Source organism: Vitis vinifera, chromosome 14 (genome assembly GCF_030704535.1).
Source record: "Vitis vinifera cultivar Pinot Noir 40024 chromosome 14, ASM3070453v1".
NCBI lineage: Eukaryota > Viridiplantae > Streptophyta > Magnoliopsida > Vitales > Vitaceae > Vitis > Vitis vinifera.
The window spans coordinates 28,994,275-29,019,826 of NC_081818.1; the positions used below are offsets into that span (position 1 = coordinate 28,994,275).

The window sequence follows — 25,552 nt, forward strand, 5'->3', positions numbered from 1 at the left end:
GAGGTGTACGAGTAGAGGAAACTGAGCCTCCATTTTATTCTATGTACATTCTTAGCTTTGTTGATGATGTCATATTATGGTATATTTTTTCTGGATTTTTCCTTTTGGGAAGAATGATGAATGATTTGCAGGATGATGACGTTGTCCATATCTCAATATGGTCGTTACCGTTCTTGAATGGAGTCCATTAATTTCAAAACAAAAAATATAACATCCTAGTGAGTATGGCTTCAAATTTCCTACAATTTTAAGATTATTAACAAACAAATTGACAATATATATGTATATACATATATTTTATTTTATTTCAAGAAATAAAAAAAATTATTAATCTTATTTAAATAAAATTCATTAGAAACAATTTCTAAACTTTTTAAAAAAAAAATTAAAATATTAATCCTATTGGTTTTTAACTTTTATCAAATTAAAATAAAAAGAAAGTAGACTCCACTTTTATGACACATGCTTTAATTAAAAAATAACTAAATTTTAAATTTAAAAAATTAAAATTTAATTTCAATCCTTTGAATTTTGAAATCAATCCAAAAAAAACCTTAAAATTTAAATTCAATAGTTTGAATTTTGAAATCAGTCCAACTTTATTTATAAAATTCTTTTTACTGGCATAGGAAATTGAATAAGAAAATTATATATATTCTTTGTTTTAAAAATATCTTAAAAGAGTACATCTATTTATTTTTTTCTCTTTTAAATATGAATTTATTAATATTTTTTATTATTTAATTTTATATAAAAAAAAAAATTTGCATGTACAAATTTGATCATGGCTCAAAACAAAGTATTGGTTACATATTGGCATCATAGTTATAAAAACTTAATTAAATAATTAATCATAAAAATAATTATAATAATAACATTTAAAATAAGTTTGTTTGAAGGTTTTTTTTTCTTGGTTGTTTTATTAGATTCTGTAAAAGAAGTGTCAAGGAAGTTTTGTGGTGTGTTTGGTTGCCAAGAAAAAAAAAAAGAAAAATAAGAGCTGACAAATTTCCTGATATGATAACAACACAAATGTTGAAAATCTGTTTCGGTTTTCCTTATCTTTTTCTTGAAGTTTCTTTGCAACCAAATGGTAGAGTTTTGTTTCGGTTTTCCTCATGTTTTTCTTGACGTTTCTTCGCAACCAAATGGTAGAGTTGGGGTTAGGGTTAGGGTTAGTGAAAAAGGGGTATAAGGATATGTGTCTGAGATAAAAGAGAGGGAAAGGGGCATGTAATTGGGATGAAATTACAAAAATGTTATGCTTAATGAGTCAATAAAGATTAAATAATCTAAAAATACATAAATTTATAATTAATTTTAATTATATTTAATTTACTTTCCTATTTTCTATGATAAACCAAACAAAGCATAAATATTTCAAAATGTAAATATTTATTTGAATAAATAGATCATAGTTTAATGAGAAGCCCACTAAAAAAAATAAAACATTAAACTATATTTGGTTCTCAAAAAATTTGAAAGAAAAAAAATGAAGAGAAAAAGTAGAATAAAGAAAAAAAAGAAAGAAAATAAAAAATAAATTTAAAATCAATAAATTATTTTTATATATTATTTTAAACTATTTTCATGGATTTAACTCTTTTTTATATAGATTAAATAATTTAAAAATATACAAATTTCTTAATAATTTTAATTATATTTAACTTTCTTTATTTCATAATAAAATAAAGAATGAAAAAATCATTTTTTTTTCTTTTCCTAGAACCAAACATAGCCTTAATGACTACATCAATCATAAGCTATTATCTTACATTAAAACCAAGAAAAAGGATATGCACCCAACAAACTATCTCATTTTTGCATTCATTTGCAATTCAACATCAACCTAGACAATTAAATATCGTGTATAAAGAAAAACAAAAATGCATGGCAAGTTTCTCTCAATGGTATACATTCATCAAAAACTGACCTCATAGCTTCAAAATGTGTCAGATGTAAGAGCTTCATCATAAACTACAATGGTTGCATCAAAATTTCAACTTGAGAGAATCACTGGAGCCAGAGCATCAGATCAGCATGTTCCTAATTTTTCTCTCAGTTCATGCATGTCAAACACTTCTGATTCCACGTCTGATCTATGAGAACTAAAACTTTGATACTTGTGGGTAGGACCAATTATCACAATTTTTGCTTTTCATGATATCTTTCTGGATAGGTTCTTCAATCCACATCCCACACATTTGAGTATGACTGTCTCGGTCGATGGATCAGGCTTAATGACAAACTTAACACCTAGAAAATCTCTGATGTGTCGCAGTGTTTCGATTCCATTTGGTGAGAGCTTTCCTACACGAATCTTTGAAACATCTTGTGGGCATAATGCACAAAGGAGAAACAACAGACCCTGCAAGCCAAATCAGAGCAGTGATTATTTTCGGACGGTAGAATGCTTACTCCTATTAGAGCACATACAGAAAAAGGTGCATTTCAAAAGAGGAACTCTATTTGAAAACTACTGTCCTATGTTTGGCCCTGTTTCTCGTCTCATTTTGCAATGGAGTGGGAATTATTCAAAAAGAAACTTCTGGTACATGGAACCACCTGATTTAACCAGAAACCAAAAACTTGGTGGATCTATCATCAAAGAAAAAAATTTAAACAAAATGAAGATTCAACTAGCTTCATTTTTGGCAGGCTCAATGTCCCTTTTGTATCATGACCAAAAATAATTGAGAGACATCCTACTACAAGGAAGAATGCTCAAGAGTTTTTATAGCTCTTCATTATCTAATCAAGATATTAAGCAGAGGGAAATCTCAAAATTATTAGTAATGCAGGGAAGTTTGTGTGTGTGGGAACATGCTAGGGGTGGGGTCGCTTGAGGTGGATGAAGGGGTGTGCAGTGGTTTAGAACACCAACCTGGTGTGTTGAATCTACGACTCCTCCTTGCTCAATCTCCCCAAGCAGAACAGAAGCAATTTGCTCACCGACTTCTTCTGGAGGCATTAGTTCATTATTCTCTTCATCTTTATCTTCACCTGATTCTTCTCCTCGTCCATAAGAAACTGCAGTATCAGCAGAGATGAAGCAACCTGAAGTAGTTTCTGCAACCACTGAAATTCCATAGCCTGGTGATCTGCCATGTTATCATTGTAGAAATTAGCTAAATCATGCCAGATACACTACTATAAGAGACTATGCACAAAAATTATGCATGTGGGTAATATACAGCATGATATTACCAAGACAAAAGGCATACTTTCCAGTTTTTGAATGATAAGTAGATATGTGGACATCTGGAAGTAAGCGATTAAAGATTCCACGAGCAGCATATCTCATGGTATGTTCAAACTGAGAAGATACTCTGGATGTGAATGTTAGTCCTCTAATCCTCTTAACCATTCCCTCATCAATCCATGTGACTGCCTGCGGAGAAAAACATATAAGAGAGACAGGATCCAAAATAGATGAACAACCGTTGGATTTGAAAACTCACTGTTAGACTATTTTGGACAATAGGAATCTTCAATTCAACTTCACCACCACCATGAGGAGGAGGTGCACGATTCCTAATTGTGAGCTTCAATCCTTCTGAAGGAACTCCAAAATGCTTTAAGATGGATAAGGTGGTAGACTGGAAAGTATCAACAGATGGGTCCTTGGAATCATTTGTAATTCCTGAAAACAATATAAAATATTATACTAAAATGATAGCTTCTTACTGCATGAGTTTGTCCCTATACATAGTTTGCTATACAAGAAATACAAATCACACTGCCATCAATGAAGGATGTCATGTTTGAGAGCAAATATTTCGAAGATAATCTCATGTCATCATCATAATTGGAGTGAGAGGAACATGTATTAGTATTACATCTTGTGAAGTAATACATCCAAAAAGAAAGGGTAGGGGTTGCCACACGAGCTCTTATTTCCTCTTCCTTTTAAACTTAATGATTTGTTCCTTTTTTTTTTTATCAGAAATAAACAATCCATTGAAATGAATGAAATAGTACAAAGAGAAGGACGAGATATTCTTCAAACATGGAGAACTTAGGTTATGTTTGGTTTCCAAAAAGTACCACGGAAAGAAAAGAAAAATGTTAAGGAAAATAATTTTTTCATATTTAGTTAAACTACAGAAAATACCAAAGAAAATCAAACATAACTAAAATTAGTCAAAAAAGTATGTATTTTCAAATTATTTAATCTTTATAGAAGAGTTAAAATAAGTGAAATAAGTTTGAAGTAACATAAAAAAATAATCTATTGACTCTAAATCTTTTTTTTGTTTCCTTCACCTTTTGCTTCCTTCCACTTTTCCTCTATTTTTTTTTCCTTGCATTTTCCCTCAAATTTTCTGGGACCCAAAAATAGCCTTAGTAATTCTTTCCATGGGCATTAAGTGATAGTTATTTTTAGAAGATATGACAGGCAAAATCAGTATCATATTCATAAGAAGTGCCTAACAAAAAGGGCATGCACCCCGAACACACACACACACACACACAAACATCCTCAACAACAAACCATATCCGAACCCCAACCAATCAATGAAGACCAACAAAGACAGAAAACCATCAAAAAGAGGTTGACAGGACCATAAGTGCAAGATGCAAATGGAAGAGTTCTTGAGTGATCCAATACATAGCATCTTTGTACTTTTTAAATTTTAATTGTTATCTATTATTTCTCCCCTTTCATTAATTTTAATTGTTTTATATATTTTTCATACTGTATATTGCACAAAAGAAGAAATTTGGAAGTATGGATGACCCTGCAGTCTTGTTGGCTAACTTAATCAGCATCTCAAAGACTAAGGAAATGCTTCAAATGAATATATTATGCAAAAAGTACAAGCAAGAATATACCTTTGAGCGTAATGGACAGGGGCTTCTTCCCAAACAAACCAAGCACAATCAATGGCTCCAAGAAATAACCAATGGACCGACCAACACCACAATCATGCACAAGATTTTTCCCACCCATGATAATGCCTGGCTTATACTTCAATTTTGTGCCTGCCACATATAAACTAAATCAAAATAAACTCAAAAGCACCCAAAAAAAAGAAAAAAAAAAAAGAAAGAAAACATTGAAAAAAGGGACAAAATGGAAGTGTGCTTCCAATCAATGCTGGGAAAACAGTTCTTCATCCAAAATTCTATATTTTAGATTTTTTTTTTTTAGCAAATCGATCAGTTTCAAGGAAAAAGGAAACCGCGGAAAACAGTATTCCCAGACATCTTTGTTGTTTTCCAGAAACCCATCTCCAAAACCTCCGAGAAATCAAACCCCTCAAATCCAGTCAGGTAATGCCAATACAAACTCTTCTGCTAACGGCTAACCTAAACAAATTCAGACACAATACAATTCAAAATCCCACATTCGTCCGCAATTTTTCGGCGCACCCAAACATGGGGGCCAAACCTAAAACCATAAACCACCATGAAACATCGAAGCAAATAAACGCAAGCCCAACTCTAAACCCCATTTTTGCATATGATAAACCGTCCAAGATGGCATACCGGTTTCGTTGATTTCGACGACACAATCATCGCAAATTTTCTCGAACAAGCGGAGAAGAGAGACCTCGTAGGGGCGGAGGCCGGGCCATGTGTCGTCATGACGGATGTCGTCGATAAGCACCGGCGTCGCAGAAAGAGTAGCGAGGAGAAGACGAAGCCTGAGGTTCTGGCTTCCCTTCAGCTTCATGTACGTTGCCTTCGCCATTCTCTTCTGGTCTGCGCTCTGCACGACTCCGCGGTCTGTATTCTATTGCAGAGGGGCTTTGCTAGGGTTTTTGTTCAACGCGACGTCGTTTCGATCTTGGGATAAAATGTAAGAATTTTTATATAAAAAGTAGGTACCTGCTTGATATATCATTTTTTTTAAGTTTTAAAAATAAAAAAATTTATTTTCATAAATTTAAAAAATATTTAAGAATATAATATATAAAATTTTTATATAGAACAAGAGTCTTAATATAAAATTATTACTTTTAATTTTGAAAAAATAAGAAATATATTCAAATAAACATGAAAGTAAAAATATAAATATAATATTTATTATTCATTAAAATATTAAGAAAAAACAGATGAAAGTAAAACAAAGAGAAAAAAAAAAAATTATTTAAAAATAAAAAAATATTTTTACATTTTTTCTCAAATCTATTTCACTTTTTTTTTTCTTCTTCTATACAAATAAATAATTTTAAATTTCTAATTAATTTTAATTATACCGATCTTTTTTCTCTTTCTTTCTTCACATTTGGACCGGACCTCAACCGTGTCATTTCGGTTCGCGTCCAGATAAATTCCGGTTCGGAAACGGTCCACCTTTTACAGTTCTCGAGTGATCTCCTTTGGCCCTAAGCCAGGCCAAGAGAAGAGCAACGGCGACGATGGCGTCCTCGTCGGCGATAAGGCAGGTGAAGCTCGAAAAAGAGTGCGAGCTCAGGGTTGAAGTCAGTGAGAATGCTCCTCTCCGTCTCCGGCTTCTCAACGGGACCGCTGAGATTTTCGGCACCGAGATTCCTCCCGAAATCTGGCTCTCCTTCCCTCCTAGACTCAAGTTCGCTGTGAGTACTGTATTGCTCTAACTTTTCTGTTTTGTTTTAAGTAGTTCTCTGAGAAAATTGAAGGAGAAGACAAAAAAGATAGGACTTTGTGCCTTTTGTTCTCCGCAGGATACTGTATAATAGCTCAATTTAGCATTCTGATTTTTAGTTTTCTTTATTTTCCTCTTATTTATCTCTGCAGCCAAGTGGAGCTTTGAAGGGAAAGTCAGTATTGATTGTGTGAAATTTCTGGTTCAAGTAGTATGCAAAAAGCATCTGATTTGTAGTATGTGGGGTTTGATATTAGATGTTAATGAATAATAGACCAATTCTGAGGTGTGATAAAACACAAAACTGTATAATGGAAAAAGAAGAAAGAATGAAACTGCTAAGGCTGCAGTTGGTTGCATGGAATGTGTCCTTGATATTGGAATTTGGATGCTCCAGTTCCAATTCCACAGCTTCTATGTGGCTATGGATTTAGAATTAAATTGAGCATATCTTTTTAAAACAGTTCCACGGTAAAGATTTTCAAATTTCATGGAATAGGAATTCCCAATGGACTGTAGTTTCATGCATCCAAATGAATCCTCAGTGATCACTCCTGTAAATCTTAACAAACGCTTGGTGCCCCAATAATTACAGAAATTTGGCATGATATATATTGCATTGTTATTTTTTTTTTTCCTTTTAAATTTCTGTCCTACTAACCATATATTAAGGAAATAGGAAGTTGGTTGCCTTCAGTTCATGTTAAGGGCATCCTGAAATAAGTCCAAAAACAAAAATTTGGTACTTATATGAAGGACAACCAGGAAGATTTGAATTGACATTTTGATCCTTATATAGCTCTTATTATAAGTTAAAGAAAATGAAACAACCCTTCTATAATGAATTGATACTTAATTTCTCTTTGCTTTCTATTGACACATATTTGAATTTCATGAATAGGTTTTTACTTGGTATGGAGCCACAATTGAAATGGATGGTATTACAGAAACTGATTATACTGCCGATGAGGTATGCCTTTTTTTTTTTTTGTAGCTTTATTGCCCAGTAATTCAGACTAATTATAGTAGCATATTCCTTGATTTCAGACACCCATGATCAGTTATGTTAATGTGCATGCTGTTCTGGAAGGACGAAGAAATCGTGCCAAAGCCTCTTCATCTGGTGATGCTGAAGCTTCTCAGGTATTTCTTTGTTTTATCTTAGCATACTGAAAAATGTATATATAAATTGCTCAACTTTTCTTTATTATTCACATTGTGGAATCTGTTTAAAATGTCCAAAATATTTCTTTTTCTGGTGCGCTTTTAAGACAGCATGGAAGAAACAGCATTTTTATTTGCAATAAGGAAGAGAGTTCCATCCTGGTAGCCTCTTTGTCTGGCCCCACATGTACAAAATGAGTTCCCTCTTGTTTTTCTTTTCACCCTAATCTTTTTTTGTGCCACATTGGCCTAAAACTTTTCTTCATATGTATAAATCATTTCAACGGGTGCATGTATGGATTTCTTGACATCATATAGCAGGTAATTTGTGAATGAAATATTTGAACATCATACAGACATAGATACATCTTAGCTTTCCCTTGTTGAGTGAAGACAATTTTTACAATATTTGAAAATAATAATAATAATAACACGAGTGATAGCATCCTTTTGGCTAGTGATTTTGCCTTCAGAATATATGCTAGATAATTGGAAATTATTTTCACTTCATTCTTTGGCCATTAGAAGACAATACAGCCATCTTGTTACTCTTGAACCTGTACAACATGAGTGGAATGCATTAACTATATTTGAAGTGTTTGAATTGGGTGCTGTGTATCCTAAAGTGTTTTGGTGACATAAGCTGCGGATTTGTGGGAATACCAAATATCAAGAAACCAAAAGCACCTTAAGGAATGTACTTTATTTGAATTACTTCTGAAAACCTTAGCTGATGCACTTTGTTTGTGTAACTTCTAAAATACTCTTCATGTTTTGTTATAACAAAAACCTTCCTTCTCTCAAAAATAAAATAAATTTCAGAAAAGTTTTCTTCATATCTCTGTAAACATATTGTTTTGCTTTCAGTTGGAAGGTTGGATCCAAGAACAAATGAGGCCCTACTAGGCAATATGCATGGTAAATTTTAGGGTTGTCTGATTTAGTTGTTAGAAACTATAACATGTTACTGCAAGTTGTGGAATGTAGTCCCAAGGTTTCAGATCAAATCATTTGAACTCATCCATGTTGTTAGGGTGATTTTTAGCTTCAAAAGAAGTATCCCTAGACAGATCTTTAGCAAATGGAGGGTAGTGCATTGCTTACTTGCAGCGCATTTCCTTGCTATCTGAATGCAGCTCTTAGGAAAGAAATTCTTCAAGATAATTAGCTTGGAATTGTCATTTCTAAGTTGTATTCATATAATTCCGCTGCTGCTGTGAATTTTTTCCATGTCCGCTTGGACATAAAATTCCATGCAATTTAATAATATACCTTTACCTGAAGTTCATTGTGCTTTCATGCATCATTTGGTTCATATGTCAAGTCATAATACTCTTTGGTGGTTCAGGGCCCAAGGGTGATTGTTGTTGGACCTGTAGATTCCGGAAAGAGTACACTGTCAAGGATGCTTCTTAGTTGGTCTGCTAAGCAGGGTTGGAAGCCTACTTTTGTGGACTTGGACATTGGCCAAGGATCTATAACCATTCCTGGATGTATTGCTGCTACCCCAATTGAAATGCCAATTGATCCAGTGGATGGAATTCCTCTTGAAATGCCTCTTGTTTATTTCTATGGCCACACAACTCCTAGGTAACTTGCATTGTTTAACACTTTTTATGGTTATTGTCATCTTTCCCCTTCATATACTAATTTCCATTTAGCTAAGAATGTGCCCCTGGACACTTTCTGTTTAGTTTAAAATAAAGTCATTTTGTCCTAAATTCTTCTGGTATGTTTTGGGTTTGGTGTTAGTGTCAATGTAGAGTTATACAAAGTGCTTGTGAAGGAGCTTGCTCGAACACTGGAGAGGCAGTTCTCCGGAAATGCTGAATCTCGAGCTGCTGGCATGGTGATCAATACCATGGGATGGATAGAAGGTGTTGGTTATGAGGTAACTAAGTTTCAGGCTTTTATGAGCACTTTGATTATGCTGTGTTTCTACTGAATATGTGTGATTTGTTGTTTAATGCTTCCTTCTGGTTTATGCCTTATTGCAGTTGATTCTCCATGCTATAGATACATTCAATGCCAATGTTGTTTTGGTTTCGGGTCAGGTAAGTGGCTTTCCGTTCAGGTTTTATTGTTTTGTTTACTAATAAGAAGTTCAGTCTGCAATCCTTTTATCAGACATCTCTGTTGTGGTCTCTTTTCCTACTGGTTAAGAATTTCAACAAATTGGTATGTCCTGATATAGTGTTATACATGTAACTCAAGCTTTGAAATGGATTGCAGCCATACTAGGTTACATATGGTTCAATGAGAAGCTTCTGATGTCAAAATCAACCAGTGAATTAAAATCCATTCGAACCTTTTTTTTTTTCTAATTTTTTGCCTTAAGTGCTTCTGCAATATCATAAGCTTGATAGTTGAAAAATGCAGTTCTTAAGTATCTGATTGGAATTTCCAGATTTTATCTGGACATAAGGAAAATGAGAGTTGAAAAATCTGGGTGAATTGGACTGCAACTTTGAGTATTTTGACCAAATTTATGGAAAAATGTCTTGGAGAACCTGACTCCCACTTGTGCAAAACGAGGTGATCTTATAGAGGCCATTGTTGCCTGTGGCATGGGAACTGGCTCCAAAGTCTACATTTTTACCTGGATAAAGTATGACTCCATCAGGTGTTAGCTATTGAATAGTTGATTATTCTACTTTTTTTGTTGTTGCTCCTGCACTCTATTTCAAAGCTATTTATTTGTTCTTAATTTCAGCCAAAAATACTTTCTTAGTAATTTTTCAAAATACTTAATTTCAACATATGTAGTATCTCTGCAATTATTGTTTACAAATTTTTATTTTTTGGTTTTCCCAGCATATTCCTTTTTCCAATTTATTTGGGACCTGATAATGATCTCTCTTGATACATTCTCAAACTAAAGAGAATCGGTTTTTAGTAAAGGCTTTGTTGATGGTGATATTTTTGTATGGTATCTAAGATAAAACTCTGCAGGAAAAACTTTGCAGCATGCTTAAAGATGTGCTAAAGAACAAACCTAATGTGGATGTCGTGAAACTTCAAAAGTCAGGTGGTGTTGTATCCAGGGGTGCAAAATTCCGTCAAAAGGCCAGGAGCTACAGGATAAGGGTAAATATCAACCATTCTAGTTCTTTGCCTTTTCACTGATGCATTTAGAGGGAAATGTTATTGTAGCATTACACTAGGTTTCTTCTATGCATGACTATCACACGTGAAGAATTCATGTTTTTCAGTTTGATGATGCAACATCCCATAAGAACATGATGAATTTTGCAAAACTGGTCCATTTAGAAAAGAGGGAAAAAAATTATTACAATAAGGGTCTTGAAGGAGTTGACTAATCAAATAATTAATTTCATTCAAATTCAGTTGAGTTTTACTGTTTTAGACAACTAGCAAAGGTGGTCCCACCACTTCATGGACATTATTATTTTTGCACTCACTATAAGACTAGCTGCAATATGCAATGCGCCTATCATGCATTTAAATGATATATAGCTGCTTTGTCTAAGATTCTCCAGTTTGGAACTTTAAATGATAGAATTAATCTTTTTTTAAACATTTGTTTTCCTTGATTTGCTACCCCATGCTTAAGCTAAACCTTGATAATATATGTGCCTTATAACTGTAATTTTATGGTATCAAATCTCGGTTCATGGTGTATACACTAATTGATCCTTTCTTGTCTATTTGGTGGGGCAATCCTGTCCATCCTCTTCAATCTATCAAAAATATCTCCTTCATTTAAGTATGCTACCTTTTCAACATTTTTGCTGGTGTTAACTTGGGATGAGAAGGCTGGTTGATGCTGGTGTTTCTTCCTTCCAGGAATACTTTTATGGCCTTTCAAATGATCTTGCACCATACTCCAATGTTTCAAATTTCACCGATTTATTTGTCTATCGTATCGGCGGTGGCCCCCAAGCACCGCGATCAGCTTTGCCAATCGGTGCAGAGCCTGCAGCAGATCCTTTGAGATTGGTTCGAGTGAATATCAATAGGGATATGCTCCATTTAGTTCTTGCTGTTTCTTTTGCTAAAGAAGCTGATCAAATTGTTTCAAGGTAAGTCACTACACCTGAAATTTCCAACACCCCTCTATGTTCTGCACTTCTACTGACCTGTTTTTTGAAGTGGACGAGAACTAAATAATGAGAATATATATGTTTATATTATGAAAGAGGCCTAAAAATGACATTACATTGTAAAAAAATGAAGCTCTAATTGTACCTTAGGCATGCCATGAGCTCCTGCTCTTTCAACCTGAGGGAATGGTCCAAGCTTCCTGATTTGGGCATCATTTTATTTTTTAAACTCTTCAATTTTACTGTTTGAGTCCCCCTATGGCAAGGGATCATCCAAAAGCATGATCAGTGTGCATACCTCTGTTTCTCTCTCTCTTTCTCCCCTTCTCCTCCCACCCTCACCCCCTCCATAATGTGTTTGCTGACTATTATTTTTCGGTTTTGCAGTAATGTTGCTGGATTCATCTATGTCACTGACATTGACATCCAGAGGTAGCATCAATTTTTAACCACCCATTCTTTGGCATGTATTCTAGGAATGCCGGTTTCATTTGATCCTAACTACTTGTAACCATAATTGACAGGGAGAAAATTACATACCTTGCACCATCGGCGGGTGAACTTCCTAGCAGATTCTTGATTGTAGGGACCTTGACATGGCTTGAAAGCTGAAGATTTACAAAGACTTGAACTGTTTGTAACTGAAAACCCTAGTGTAGTGGTCCAGGTTTTTCTACATGTATTTACCATTATAAGAGGGTTAATCAAGACATAAAAGTTCAATTTAATGTACAATTATGGCCATGACTGTAAAGATTTGCTGCTTGATCTGATGTAGTGCTTCTTGGAATTCAATTATAGGTAAATGCGTATAGCTTCAATCTTCTCTCTTCAGCTGCTCGAGTGTTATTCGATGCCAAATGATGCAAGATTGCATACACTACTAAAAGCCTAAGCTAATAGGAGGTAGAGGTAACCTCACATATAAGGCCCGGTCAACTTTGGTAATCAGTCAATTTGGGACATTGAACTTCTATCTATCCTATATAAAAAATGTTCCTTAATTTTTATTCATTAATGTTTGTGGAGATAGATCCAATATGTTATGATAATCATACATCAAAATCAAGTCATAACCTTTTGTGCTCCACTTTTGATTATCTATAGGAATGGTTTTGGAGCATAAGTGAGAATAAACTGTTCAACATAAGATTGAAACCTAAATTAAAATTGGTCTTGAGCCCAAAAAAACCTTAATCCTTGTTTAAGGATGTTCGGACGATTTTTGATGGTACCATTTGATAATAACATCCTTAGTAGTCTCTACTATGTAATGCAATTAAGATGCTATTTTTGTTAATGTTGTGCCATTGATTGTAACACTCTCTGATATGCCATCAAGAATTCAATTTGAGACAGTCCCTATAGATACAATAAGGAATTAATGTGAAAATAGCATAAAATTTCTTGATTCTCATGCAAGAATGAAATTGCATTGAAGTGTAACTTAAGAAATTGTATGTCTGCAAGAAGTTTCTGTGACACCTTTAGCATTGTTGGGTGGAATTATGACTTTGAATGGATTCATTGGCAGGCTAAGGTGGTGTTTGTTTTTTTTGTTTTTTGTTGAAAATAATTTACTTTTAAAATTTAGGTTATTTGTTTTTTTAATTTTTAATGGCTTATTACTAAATTTTTAAAATTTTTGGCTAAATGGATAAAGCCAAAATATTTGGCTTTTTTATTTATAGAAAAAGCCAGTTTTTGAAACCTCCCCTCGTAGCCCAACGCCCGACCTTAGCCCACCCATCCCTTGTAGCTTTCTGCAACTGGCATCCTCAACCCTCACCTCATCCCCAAAGCGGTAATTTCTTCATTCTCCTCTTCCATCGCTCTCCATCCGAGACTACACAGTTGGAAAGACGCTTCACTTTCATTCGACATTATTGATCTGATTGAAGGTAACCCTCAACCCAAATTTATTTTGGATTTTAGGATTTTAATAGAGCAGTCGAGTCTCATTTCCCAGTACTTCTCTCTCTAAAACTCTTATTCTCTATTCTGGTTCACATATGCAAGTACTCTGTTTAGGGTTTTTGAGTTCACGTGTTGTAAGTCCTAAGATAATTTTAGGATTTCTAGGCTCTGTTAGAGGAGCTGTGTGGGTGTTTCTTTTGTTTGAGTTCATTTTTAAGAAAAGATTTATAGGCTATTGATTTTGTTTGAGATTACAAAGAATGTGGGTATCGGATATTTGGGTTTTTTTGTCTCAACAAGACCAAATCAGGAGTATTCAATGGGTGGTTGGGAGTTTAATTTCTATCTTTTGCAACCCTTTTGAATTAGCTGTTCAGACTCTCTTATACCATTTCTCTGATTGGTATGTGGATGCTTTGTTTGCTGAATTTTACTTGGGTTCTGTTTATGCATCCTGTCCTTGTGATCAACTTCTGAATTTTTGGCTTTGGTCCATGGATATCCATCCTTTTAAACTCTCTAATGATCTGGTTGCAGTGAGACTGTAGACTCTTATAGCATGTGCCTATATTTTCGTATATAATCTATGGAATGTTTCTTGGATTCTGTTAGATGGGTTTAACGAACAGGGTTATAAGCTGCCCTGTTTATGGGTATGGTTTCTATTACATCTTTGTAAAGTTCACAGTGATGCACTGTTGTTGGATTTGTTTTGTTGCTTTTGTAGTCATCATCTAAGTGCCGATGTGTACATAGAGAGAAAAACCAAGGCTGCTTGGCAGTTAATATGCCACACAATTAGTGGATCCTTCTAGGAGATTGCTTTCTCATAGATCAGGATGAATTTTGAGGTTTTAAATTCAAGATTCTCTAAGCTTCGACCTTTTTCAATAATGGCCTCATCAAGATCAAAAGGCCTGTTTGTGACTGCAAGTACCATCACTCTCGCTATTTCCTGTGTGCCCAATCCAACCAGATTCTCCATAAGTTCCTGTTTCAGGTTAAGTAATCTGCTATCAGCCCATTTCAGAAGAAGAGAGAACAAGAATATTGAATATATAAATCATAAGGTGATTCAGAGGTAAACATAATGTAACATTCTTGTTGCTGAAAGTAGAAAATGTGAACACCTCTACTGGTGTCTGGCCTTTGCTGACCGGCTAAGGCCTCAGCAACCCAAGTATCTCCGATTGCTTTCAAGAGCCTCCAATATCATCCTGGAGCTGATAAAAACAGTGAATTCAGGAATGACACCTACTACCTCTCCACAAAATACCGATAAGTGGCAACTCCAATACTTTCAATGATGATAAGTGGCAAATATGATTAGGGATTTGGTGGAGCTTTAAACACTCTTGAAGTAGGAGAGTTTGAAGACCATTTAGATGTGTAATTGATGATGGTAAGTCCATTATAGCTGTTCCACTCAAATCAAGCACCCTTAGCTCTCTCATATTGCCTTTGATTTCTGGAAATCTCTCTAGCTTTGAACAGCCATTGCAAGACAAAGTTTGAAGGTGTTTCCACTTGTAAATGCCTCTTGGAAGAAGCTCCAGGTTTACACATCCTGCAAGATTCAAGGGAAAAAATAAAAAATAAAAAACAAGTTAGTTTTAGTAATTATAATACTGCTGCACCAATCTTTGAAGTACCATGCATTGTACAACCTTCTAGAGTTAGAATCTCCAAGTTGGAGTTGAGCAGAGACAGTAGTTCTTTACAGATTTGTCCTGCTACATAGTGTGACTAGTGTCTAGTATCCGGTGTCAGTCAAGGCAATTCAATGGAATGCATTTTAGGAAGGAGGTGGAATCCGGATGAGGAGATCTCATCCGGAATGGCATTGCCAAAACCCAAGCTTTCATGTCCTATATTCCCAACAAGGCAACAACCACAAAGAAGCAAAAAAGTGGCTCTTCATTTCGCTGCTGACGATCATCTTACAAAGGATTCCACAAAGAAACCATTCCCAAAATTCCATCCAACACAACATGGATGTTCTTAGCATAACAGTAGGCTTTTGCATCCTGGACAGATTCACAATCTGGAAATCTTGCCAAATTACATGCACACAGTTTTTTTTTGTTGTTTTTTTTCCTTTGAGAGAGATAGAGAAAAGAAAGAATGGGAATAAACTTGTCAAATCAAATTACATACATTAATAGACAAGTGCCTTTAGAAAGAACCCATTAAATAAAATAAAAAAAAAACAAACAAGAAAAAAAAGAACTGGAAAACCTCTAATCTGAATTGTCTGCTCTTAGGTGCTTGATAGCAGAATTAACACCTGCAGATGTCTCTTAGGGTGTTAAATTTTCAAGAGTAATTACAAAAAACACAAGTTTGAATTATTCTTGATATGCATATGAGAGAGAGCAAGCTTACCTTAGGTCCTTAGCCACACAGCATCAGGAAATCAAGGAACCCTGTTTTGCCTTGAGGACAAGCTCCTCTGTGGTTGTTCCGATGATATCATTAGCATGCTTCAATCCAACACAGTAATACCTTCCAATTGTGTCCTGAAATCAACATATAGTCAGATTAGACAGAAACCGACCCTATCCCTCTCTCCTATATCTACAAAGGGAGAGATGTAGGCAAGATGTGAAACAGAGAAATAGATCAACAGGGGTCAAGAACATCAATGAGATTTTTTCTAAGAAAGCCCTCAATCTGATTACTGAGAACTAAATTTATCCTAATAATTTATGTTTCCCTAAATATATATAAATTATTTTCTTTAGTATGTATATGTGTGATCATAAGTGCCTGTAGAAATGCGTAGACTTTCCATAAGCATACTCCATGCAATTTCTTAAAATAATTCCCTTCAGGAACAGACAAATCATGTATGTAGCAATATTGAAGTCCCTTATCAAGGTCCCAGTAAAACAACTAATGCAATCAGTCATATAATTGAATTACTTTGTATATGATGGTTTCATTTTCTTTGAATAAGATTTGGTATGATAGCCCTTTCCCATCAACTTACAGAAATGATAGGTCCAGAATGCCTAACTTCTCTGACTTTTGAACAGCATCATCCACATCAAAATTACAGTCCTCCCCAAACTCTTCTTTGATTAGTTCCTCACACCGCGAATCAAGATCCTATTCCAAATTGTCACAAAGCAATAAATCAATGGTGATAAAAAGAACCCATATTTAGTATCATGAGGGAATCTGGATATGTTTAAGAAGTATACATAGAAGATTGAGTTGGATTTTTATCTTATGGGGAAGAAGAACTACTATGTACAAAATATTCAACCAGGCTATCCTATGAGTCATTAATTTATATAAATTACTAGTCACAGCTTGACTATGTAAACAGGTTAAGGTCTTTTTTACAGTCTTGAACAGGGTAAGGTCTTAGATCAAATACATTTAGTTGAAACTACTATCGTTGTTAGGCATGGGTATAGCTCAAAATTGAATAGATAAATCCAAAATTGAGGTCTTAACTCAACAGTTTCAACCAGAATGGAATGGTTGAGGACCCATGACTCCAAACAGATGGCACAAAGGACTCAAACTCCTTGATTTCTACAGTTAAATGGAAATAGATACTTTCCTATTCAACAAATCTTACAATCCATGGCCATAATATCAACTCCTTAGCAGGCAAAGCTTGTTCCTACTGTTCAGCTGTTTAGTCATATCTATTATTTGTTGTGCATGCTGAACCAATGACTTTGCTTCACTTATGACCATACACCAGAATTGCGTCTTGAGTTTCCCCTTTCCTTTTGTTCTTCCTTGTTGCCTTTCATATACCTCTTTCAAGGCCAGGTCGATTTACTACTGTTAGATAGATATTGCAACAAATTGACTAGTCAATAGCCTTCATAGATCAAATTCTGGATGCGACTTGCGACTTGCAACTTGTTCGTGGAACTGAAACTCGTATTGGAAGCATAAAAACACTCAATAATCAATGTGTTCGCTGCTTCAATGGTCATTTGTTTGGCCTAATTTTTACTTACATTCAAACAAATTGAAGTACTTCCTGCAGGGACTACCAAAGCAGTTATGAATTATAAATCTTACAACATATATTCTTTATATAAAGGTTTTATGCCACTATAAAAGAACCTTCAACCCTGCGAAAAGGCTAAACAACAAAAATAGTCGATGAATTTGAGTTTCTTAATACACTCAAGATGACAACTTTACAAGGGGAGCTAAGGTAAATATTGTTAGCTAGTTTAGGAAAGATTACAAGCCCCCTTACCTAGTAAATTGCTTAAATTTTAAGTTAAATTGATAGTTTAACATGATATTAGAGGTAGAGGTCTTTGAGTTTCTTAGCTTGATTAATGCCCACAACCAATACTTTGTAACCCATGTCATTAATTTGCCTCTCTCAATGGGTCCATTATTGACACAACATAGACAGACATTAAAGATTGGGATAAATATTTGGATTCCATAGAATAGAGCCAAGACCATGGAGAGTTTTATGGGTCAATTTGATAGGCAATAATTCAGATCAATGAGCATTTAAACAAAGAAGAAAAAAATTTGGTAGGTCAAATAAATTATAAAGCATGAATCCATATATGCACTTTTTCTAAACCATATGAGACGTATAGAAAATTTATAGATCAATAATTCTAATGGATCTTCAAATTTTCAAAATGACGTGTTATGTACTCTCAATAATATAAGACTTATAAACAACAAAAATTTCAAAAATGATGTTCAAGATTTAATGTTCAAACATCAATGGGTGATCATGTGGGCACCAAAGAATAAATATACAGGCTTCATTGGATAGAGACAGGCCAATAGTTTCCATAAGCAATTCAATGTGTTCAAATTTTAAAAGCCCACCATTTTGGAAATTTGACAAGTCAAGCAAGACTAGAAAATTCAAGGAAAGTTTGCATTTTAATATATATATATATAATAATCTCGATCCAATCTAAGAGGTAATAGATAATTAGTGAAAGTTAGGCATGATTAAAACTAGATTATATATATGACATCTCTTTAATTACAAAGTAAAGTACTTTAACTAGACACATGAAACTAAACTATATGTTTATCCATCAGATAGGAAAATTTAAATTTATGAAAGAGAAAATGATAAAAAAAAGTTTAAATTATTCATTCTTTATTTGGTTTTATATTTTACATTTCAATAACCATAACCCTCTAAGTCTTCCATAATAAGCAATAAGTGAGATAGTAGGAAAAAAATCTTTCTCTAGTTTTCCATACACCAATGTACTATTCAAACAAAAAAGTACAAAGCTTTATAGACAAGGACCCTTTTTTTTTTTTTTTTTCAATACAAACCTTTTTCTAAACCATATGACTAACCTAGAAAAATTGCATGGTAACGTTTCTTTGATGGTTCCTTTAAGATTCCCAATAACATGTTATATAGTCTCAATAATGTAAGACTTTTTGACATCACACTACAATGATATATATAAGAGAAAATATATGAATTCAAAATTTCACTTTGATTCAAATTTTCTTGTGTAACTTAGACTTGTTTGGTAACTGTTTTAATATATATCAAGAAACATAAAACAATTTTTTTGTTCTTAAAAGCAAAAAATATAGTATTTTCAAAAAATAATTTTTTAATTGTTTGTTAATATATATAAAACACACTCGATATGTTTTAAAATCTATTATCTAGCTCAAATTTTTGGTTTATGCAATGAAACTTTCATGTTATTTTCTTAGTTTGTTAATATATAAAACACATTCAATATGTTTTAAAATCTACTATCTATGTCAAATTTCAAATATCAAATTCCTTATTTAAATCTTGTTTGGACGGACTCTTGAGAAGTCAAAATTCCTTTTTAGGTTTAATATATAAGAGCTTTATAAATATGTTTCATTAATTTTGTTTAAAAAGTTTATCGCTTTTAAAACAAAAGTTTCATAAAGAAGCAACAAAAATATTGTTTTTTTGTAAAAGCATTATTTTGACTTACACAAAAAATTCTTTCATTTTTAATAGAATTTTTATCACACTAATATTCTCCTTTAAAATTTATGATTTTTGTTTCATTTTCAACTTCCAATTTAAAATAAAAATAAAAATAGAAAGATATCCCAAATGAAGTCTAATAGTTCAAAATGACATACATGGTTACTTAATTTTTAATATTAAAAGTTAAAAGTTTATATAATGAAGGAAAATAAGTAAAATAAGTTTGAAGAAGTATAAAAATAATTTTTTGGTTTTAAACTTATTTATTATTTTCTTTCATTATTTCTTTCTTTTTACTTTTCCTTTTTAATTTATTTTCTTTGCATTTTCCCTCAAATTTTTTGTACTAAAGGTAGTCATAAAAAATTTGAAGAAAATTTATCATGAGTTTAATTACTAATTAGTATGACGTATGCCACCCATTTACATCTTATATCCTTTGCTCCCAGTAATGTATATATTTTTCAAAGAGCATATAAAAGACCATATATTACAATTCAAAGTTAATGAAGGAAAGTGGAGTGTGGGACATTGCAATTGAATTGCTTAAATAGTATAAATCATAAAAGTGGAGTACGATTCCCACTCAAAATAAAAGGGGAATGTGTTGAGTACCAAAATCAAGCCAAGGAGCCAAAAGGAAATATCTCTAAGTGTGGGTCTTTTAGCCCTTCAAAATTTCTAGATTTGAGAAGGATACAAATAATAAAACAATTTTGCAATCATTCCTTGATAACCATTGGAAAATGGTCCCTTTTTGTTTTTGTATTTTGTTTTCTCTTTCAACTCCAACCTCTAAATATAAGGTAAATCCATGAAAGCAAGAAGATTTAAAAAAAAAAATCCAAATTGTTCTTTTATTATCTTTTAAATTTGGTTTTAGATTTTGCATTTTTGCATTCATAACCTGCATTTAAGCTCCCAATTACTATATGTAACAATTTGAATTAGTAAGAACAATAATATGACCCATTCTAGGGACAGTATAAGGAAATATTATTCCTTGATTTAAAGGAAAAGAAAATTGACAAAAGTAACCTTTCATATATCAACCCTAGTGGCTATTAATATACAATATAAGAATTTCAAAGCATTTTTTAGTAATATCATAGCCTAAGCATTCACAATGATCCAAATTAGTATAAACAATTATATACTTAATTAATTTTTTTAGGGAAAATTAGATGCGATATTTTTGTTATCCCTTTTTCATTGTAACATTCTAAAGAAAAACATAAAGACATGGATTATTGATAATTACCACATGATAAAAAGAAAATGCTCTTTATGATAATCTCCATCTTTATTATAGCCAAATACAATGAGAAGTTGACAACAACAAAATAACAAGCACACATTGGTAATATGAAAACAAAAAGAACTAGCTTTATATAACATATATACAAGTTGTTAAATTACATTTCTTGATTCTTCAATTCATGGAGGGAAATTGCATAAAAGGGCGACTTAGGAAATGGTATGTTACCAAGAAGTTTATAGGATATTTGTTGCATTGTTGGACGAGATTGTGGATTTGGATGGATGCATTTGAGAGCTAAAAGGACCACGAAAACTACATCTTTAGCAACTTGTAGATCTTCAGGAAGTGAAAGGCGTGAATCTAATACATCCCTCAACATTATATCTTGGCATAATGACGATAATAATGAGGTGATTAGTTCTCCAGGATGCTTTCCTATCATTGTCTCTAGTGCCACCACCCCAAAGCTATACACATCACATTTTTCGGTCACAATCATTGTGTAGGCAAACTCTGTTATATACCAAATAAGAAATAAATATTATACCCATGAGAAAATAAAATTCAATTAGTAACTCATGATCAAAATTTAACTCATTGGCATTTATTCTTAATAAAAGTGTTATCATTCTAATTCAAAATTTTACTAATTCATCTTCCCATAAGAAACTACCAAAATGTTGACTCTTCATCCTTGCTAAGTTATTCAAATAATTGATAATAATTGAGTCAATTCAAAATAAATTTAATTGTAAAATATTATTATACAAAATTATCAATTACTATATGAAACAAAGTTTCATTCAACTATTGAATACAATAATTAGGGAACTTGATTTTACAAATGAATTAAATCTATTTCATCAAGTTAGTTATTTACAAGTTAATAGAAATTTTGAGGAAACAATCTAACCAATTTCTTAAAACATCTAAAAAACTATGAATTTGTTTAAAAAATAAAGGTGAGAAATATGTTATTTATTGACATCTCTTAGTCTATTGTTCTAAAAGTCTTTTCTTTTTACTATACATGGGAAAAATATTTTCTATGTATTTCTTAAAACATCTAAAGAACCATAAAAACATTAAAGAAATTGGTGAGAAATACATTCTTTACAAACATCTCTAACCCTAATATTCTCAACCCTTTCCTTTCTATTATATATGATAAAAATATTTCCTAAGAGTTTCTATAATATGACTACTATAAGTTATTTTTGAATTTCTATTATGATTTTTCTAAGTTTTTGGAGAAATCTTCAATTTTCTCTTATTCATCACTTCTCAAAACAAGAAAAGAAAGGAAAAAATAGATGAAATACTAATAAGGTATGTATGCAAATTAAAGTAGAAAATATAATAAGGTATGAATATGCTTACCCGGTGCAATGTAGCCATAGGTGCCAGCAATAAGGGTTTGATTGGACGAACTGGGGTCTAATAATCTCGCTGTACCAAAATCTGATACAAAACCCTCAAGTTTTGAATCTAAAAGAATATTATTGCTTGATATGTCCCGATGAATGATTGGTGGGGTACAATCATGATGCATGTAGGATAATGCATGGGCCATATTTTTAACAATATTCACCCTTTTAACCCAATCCAATTCAACAGCCTCAACCTCATTGCTCAGCATACAATTCAAACTTCCCCTTTCCATGTACATACAAATGAGAAACATGCATCTATTATGTAGACAATAACCATGCAATTTCACAATGTTCCGATGCCGTATTTCTTCTAACATCTGTACCTCATTCTTAAAACTTCTCAAGTATGTCGGCTCATCTATTTCTGATCGATGAAGTTTCTTCACAACAACCACGTTTCCACTGGGAAGTTGTGCTCTATAAACACTGCCATAGCCTCCAACGCCTATGCAATATCTGATATCGAAATCCTCTGTTGCCGAGATGATGTCTTCAAAAGCAATTCTCCCATCATAGTCCCATATGGAAAATAAATCTCCATTTTTTTTGGTTGCCATTGACTCTGGTTGAACTTTTCTTTTCTTCCACCAAAGGCAGGCTAACCCAAGTATTAAGGTTACAAAAACCAAGGTGAGGAGCAAAGGGGTGATAATGGTGTGCTGGGATGTTGTGTCTCTGGTTGGAACTTGGGCACCCGTCTTCTCTCCTCCATTGTGAACGAAAGGTGTATAACCCTCCAAATCATCATTGTGGGATAAATCAAGTTTCTCCCAGTCGCTATTGTTGGTGAGAAAGGGCGGGATTTTGCCTGATAGTCTATTATACGAGAGATCTAAGCACTCTAATCTCTTTAATTTTTTTAGCTTGGAAGGTATCTCTCCACTGATTAAGTTACGATGAAGGTCCAAAGAGACTAGATCCTTAATATTTCCAATTTCTGGAGGGATAGATCCATTTATTTGATTCATACAAAGGTTCAAAGAAGTCAACTTAGTGAGAGAGCCTAAAGATGAAGGCATGGCACCAGTGAGTTCACTCCAAGAGAGGTCAAGGTAGGTGAGTTCTGTGAGAGTACCTATTTGGTGTGGGATGCTACCACTGAGTTGATTATTAGAAAGATCAAGATGGGTGAGTTCTGTGAGAGTATACATTTGGTGTGAGATGCTACCATTGAGTTGATTATAAGAAAGATCAAGGTGGGTGAGTTTAGTAAGATGGCCTAAAGATGAAGGGATGGCACCAGTGAGTTCAGTCCAAGAGAGGTGAAGGAAGATGAGTTCTGTAAGAGTACCTATTGGGTGTGGGATGGGGCCAGTCAGTTGATTAGAAGAAAGATCAAGATGGGTGAGTTTAGTAAGACGGCCAAAAGATGAAGGGATGGCACCAGTGAGTTCATTCCCAGAGAGGTGAAGGAAGATGAGTTCTGTAAGAGTACCTATTTGGTGTGGGATGGGGCCAGTCATTTGATTAGAAGAAAGATCAAGATGGGTGAGTTCTGTGAGAGTATACATTTGTTGTGGGATGTTACCATTGAGTTGATTATAAGAAAGATCAAGATGGGTGAGTTTAGTAAGACTACCTATTTCGTCTGATATGCTACCATTGAGTCCCATTCCAGAAAGGATGAGAAAATTGAGGCTGGGAAGTGAAGAAAGATTTAATTTACTAAGCTCACCCAGGGGTAGGAGTACTTGGTAACCGTGTAGGCTTATCTCAGTGACATGTTTGGCCTCATTACAAGTTATGCCCGACCAACTGCAATGGTTAGAGGTAGCTGGGTGGCTCCATATCCACCAACCGGAGTTGCGCAGAGCGTCAGCCTCAGCCACAACCTGTGAGTGATCAGTAGATGAATGAGTTGAAGCAGCATGAGTCATTGACACCGTGTGCACCACCAGCAGCAGCAGCACCGCCACAACACTAGATACCACACACTCCATTTTTCCCATTTGATATTTGTCTCACTTCATACATCCCACCATCCCCGCTTTATACTGTGACATTGGTGTCTATGCCAACTCTTCCCGGAAGCATATCAAGTCAAGCAAGTCTTCTTTGGAATTCTTTTCAAATAGAAAAAATTAAAAATTAAAAAAAAAATCACACAAAACAAAAACAAACAAGAAACTTGCTTTTCCATGATCATGTAGCATATTTGTACCTGTGAATCCTTTCGGCATATTTTCATCTAAATTCTTGATTTTCACATCTTGTAAGCAATCTAAAATGATATTTATGATTAACATTTCTATTTCCAAGTTTCAGATAGGCATATCTAATAAGGATAGTTTTGAAAAACTGAAGGCTCATTTGAGAACTGAAGTTTACATGAAGTGACCAAATGTAAAGCCAAAATATTAGGGTAACTGATATGTGGTCCAGGAAAAGGTAAGGAAATGGGAACATGGAAAGCATTTTCCATGAAAAATAATGATATGTTGACTGTTGACTGTTGACAATAAACATCATAGAATTGAAACAAATCTCGAGTGAAACCTTTCTGCTAGCTAATTGGTATATATTAAGTTCTGAGATGTTTTGATAGGGAAATCCTCACTTGTTACCCAACACACCACAAGAGGAGGCAATGAGTTTATTGCCCTCTTTAATTCAAAATAGGACAGTCCTTGAACCATTTAGTGCTTGATTTGCATTTCAACATGCATACTAGTCTCCATCCAATCTAAGAGGTAATAGATAAATGGTCAAATTTAACCATGATTTAAATTAGATTATCTAGCACCCCACTACTTACAAGCTAAAGAACTTTAATCACACATGAAACTAGACTATTTGATCCAATCGATGTGACATTATAATTGAAATTGTTTAAATAGTATGTAATCATGAAAATGGGACTTGATTCTCATTCACATGTGGGAATGTTGACCCAAAAGCAAGCTAAGGAGTCAAAAAGATACTTCAATCTTCTTTCGGCTAGACCCAAAAGCAAGTCAAAGATACTTTTAATCTTCTTTCGGCTTGACCCAAAAGCAAGTCAAGGAGTCAAAAAGATGCTTTCCCCCTTTTGACAGCTCTGGTTTTCTTCATACGAGAAAGAACATAAAGAATGAAACCATTTTGTAGCGATTCCTTGAAAACCATAGAAATTGCTTTTTTATTTTTATTTTTTCAAACGGAGATTTTTTTGTCTCCATTTTGACACTCCAAGCTCTAAAT

At 33.7% G+C, this 25,552-nt stretch overlaps 3 protein-coding genes and 1 long non-coding RNA gene across 4 annotated transcripts; 1 reads left to right on the forward strand and 3 right to left on the reverse strand.

Annotated features, from left to right (window-relative positions):
* Window positions 1-1,797: 1,797 nt before the first annotated feature.
* Window positions 1,798-5,791, reverse strand: LOC100247518 (probable RNA 3'-terminal phosphate cyclase-like protein). The gene is made up of 6 exons (XM_002282339.5): window positions 5,494-5,791; window positions 4,837-4,986; window positions 3,462-3,643; window positions 3,225-3,391; window positions 2,885-3,101; window positions 1,798-2,368 (listed from the first exon to the last, which is right to left on the reverse strand). Exons 1-6 carry the CDS (start codon window positions 5,696-5,698, stop codon window positions 2,159-2,161), a joined length of 1,131 nt encoding a protein of 376 aa, XP_002282375.1. The 5' UTR covers window positions 5,699-5,791; the 3' UTR covers window positions 1,798-2,158.
* A 453-nt stretch (window positions 5,792-6,244) lies between these two features.
* LOC100242380 (protein CLP1 homolog) lies at window positions 6,245-12,623 on the forward strand. Its single transcript, XM_002282294.4, has 10 exons — window positions 6,245-6,545; window positions 7,476-7,544; window positions 7,622-7,717; window positions 9,087-9,328; window positions 9,491-9,629; window positions 9,736-9,792; window positions 10,691-10,825; window positions 11,546-11,781; window positions 12,190-12,234; window positions 12,327-12,623. Exons 1-10 carry the CDS (start codon window positions 6,369-6,371, stop codon window positions 12,412-12,414), a joined length of 1,284 nt encoding a protein of 427 aa, XP_002282330.1. The 5' UTR covers window positions 6,245-6,368; the 3' UTR covers window positions 12,415-12,623.
* A 1,709-nt stretch (window positions 12,624-14,332) lies between these two features.
* LOC104881685 (uncharacterized) lies at window positions 14,333-16,625 on the reverse strand. Its single transcript, XR_787645.3, has 4 exons — window positions 16,105-16,625; window positions 15,387-16,006; window positions 14,850-15,286; window positions 14,333-14,710 (listed from the first exon to the last, which is right to left on the reverse strand). It is a non-coding gene; the product is annotated as an uncharacterized LOC104881685 (long non-coding RNA).
* Window positions 16,626-20,978: 4,353 nt separating this feature from the next.
* LOC100256082 (MDIS1-interacting receptor like kinase 2) lies at window positions 20,979-24,503 on the reverse strand. Its single transcript, XM_002276837.4, has 2 exons — window positions 22,320-24,503; window positions 20,979-21,452 (listed from the first exon to the last, which is right to left on the reverse strand). Exons 1-2 carry the CDS (start codon window positions 24,319-24,321, stop codon window positions 21,094-21,096), a joined length of 2,361 nt encoding a protein of 786 aa, XP_002276873.2. The 5' UTR covers window positions 24,322-24,503; the 3' UTR covers window positions 20,979-21,093.
* Window positions 24,504-25,552: the final 1,049 nt, after the last annotated feature.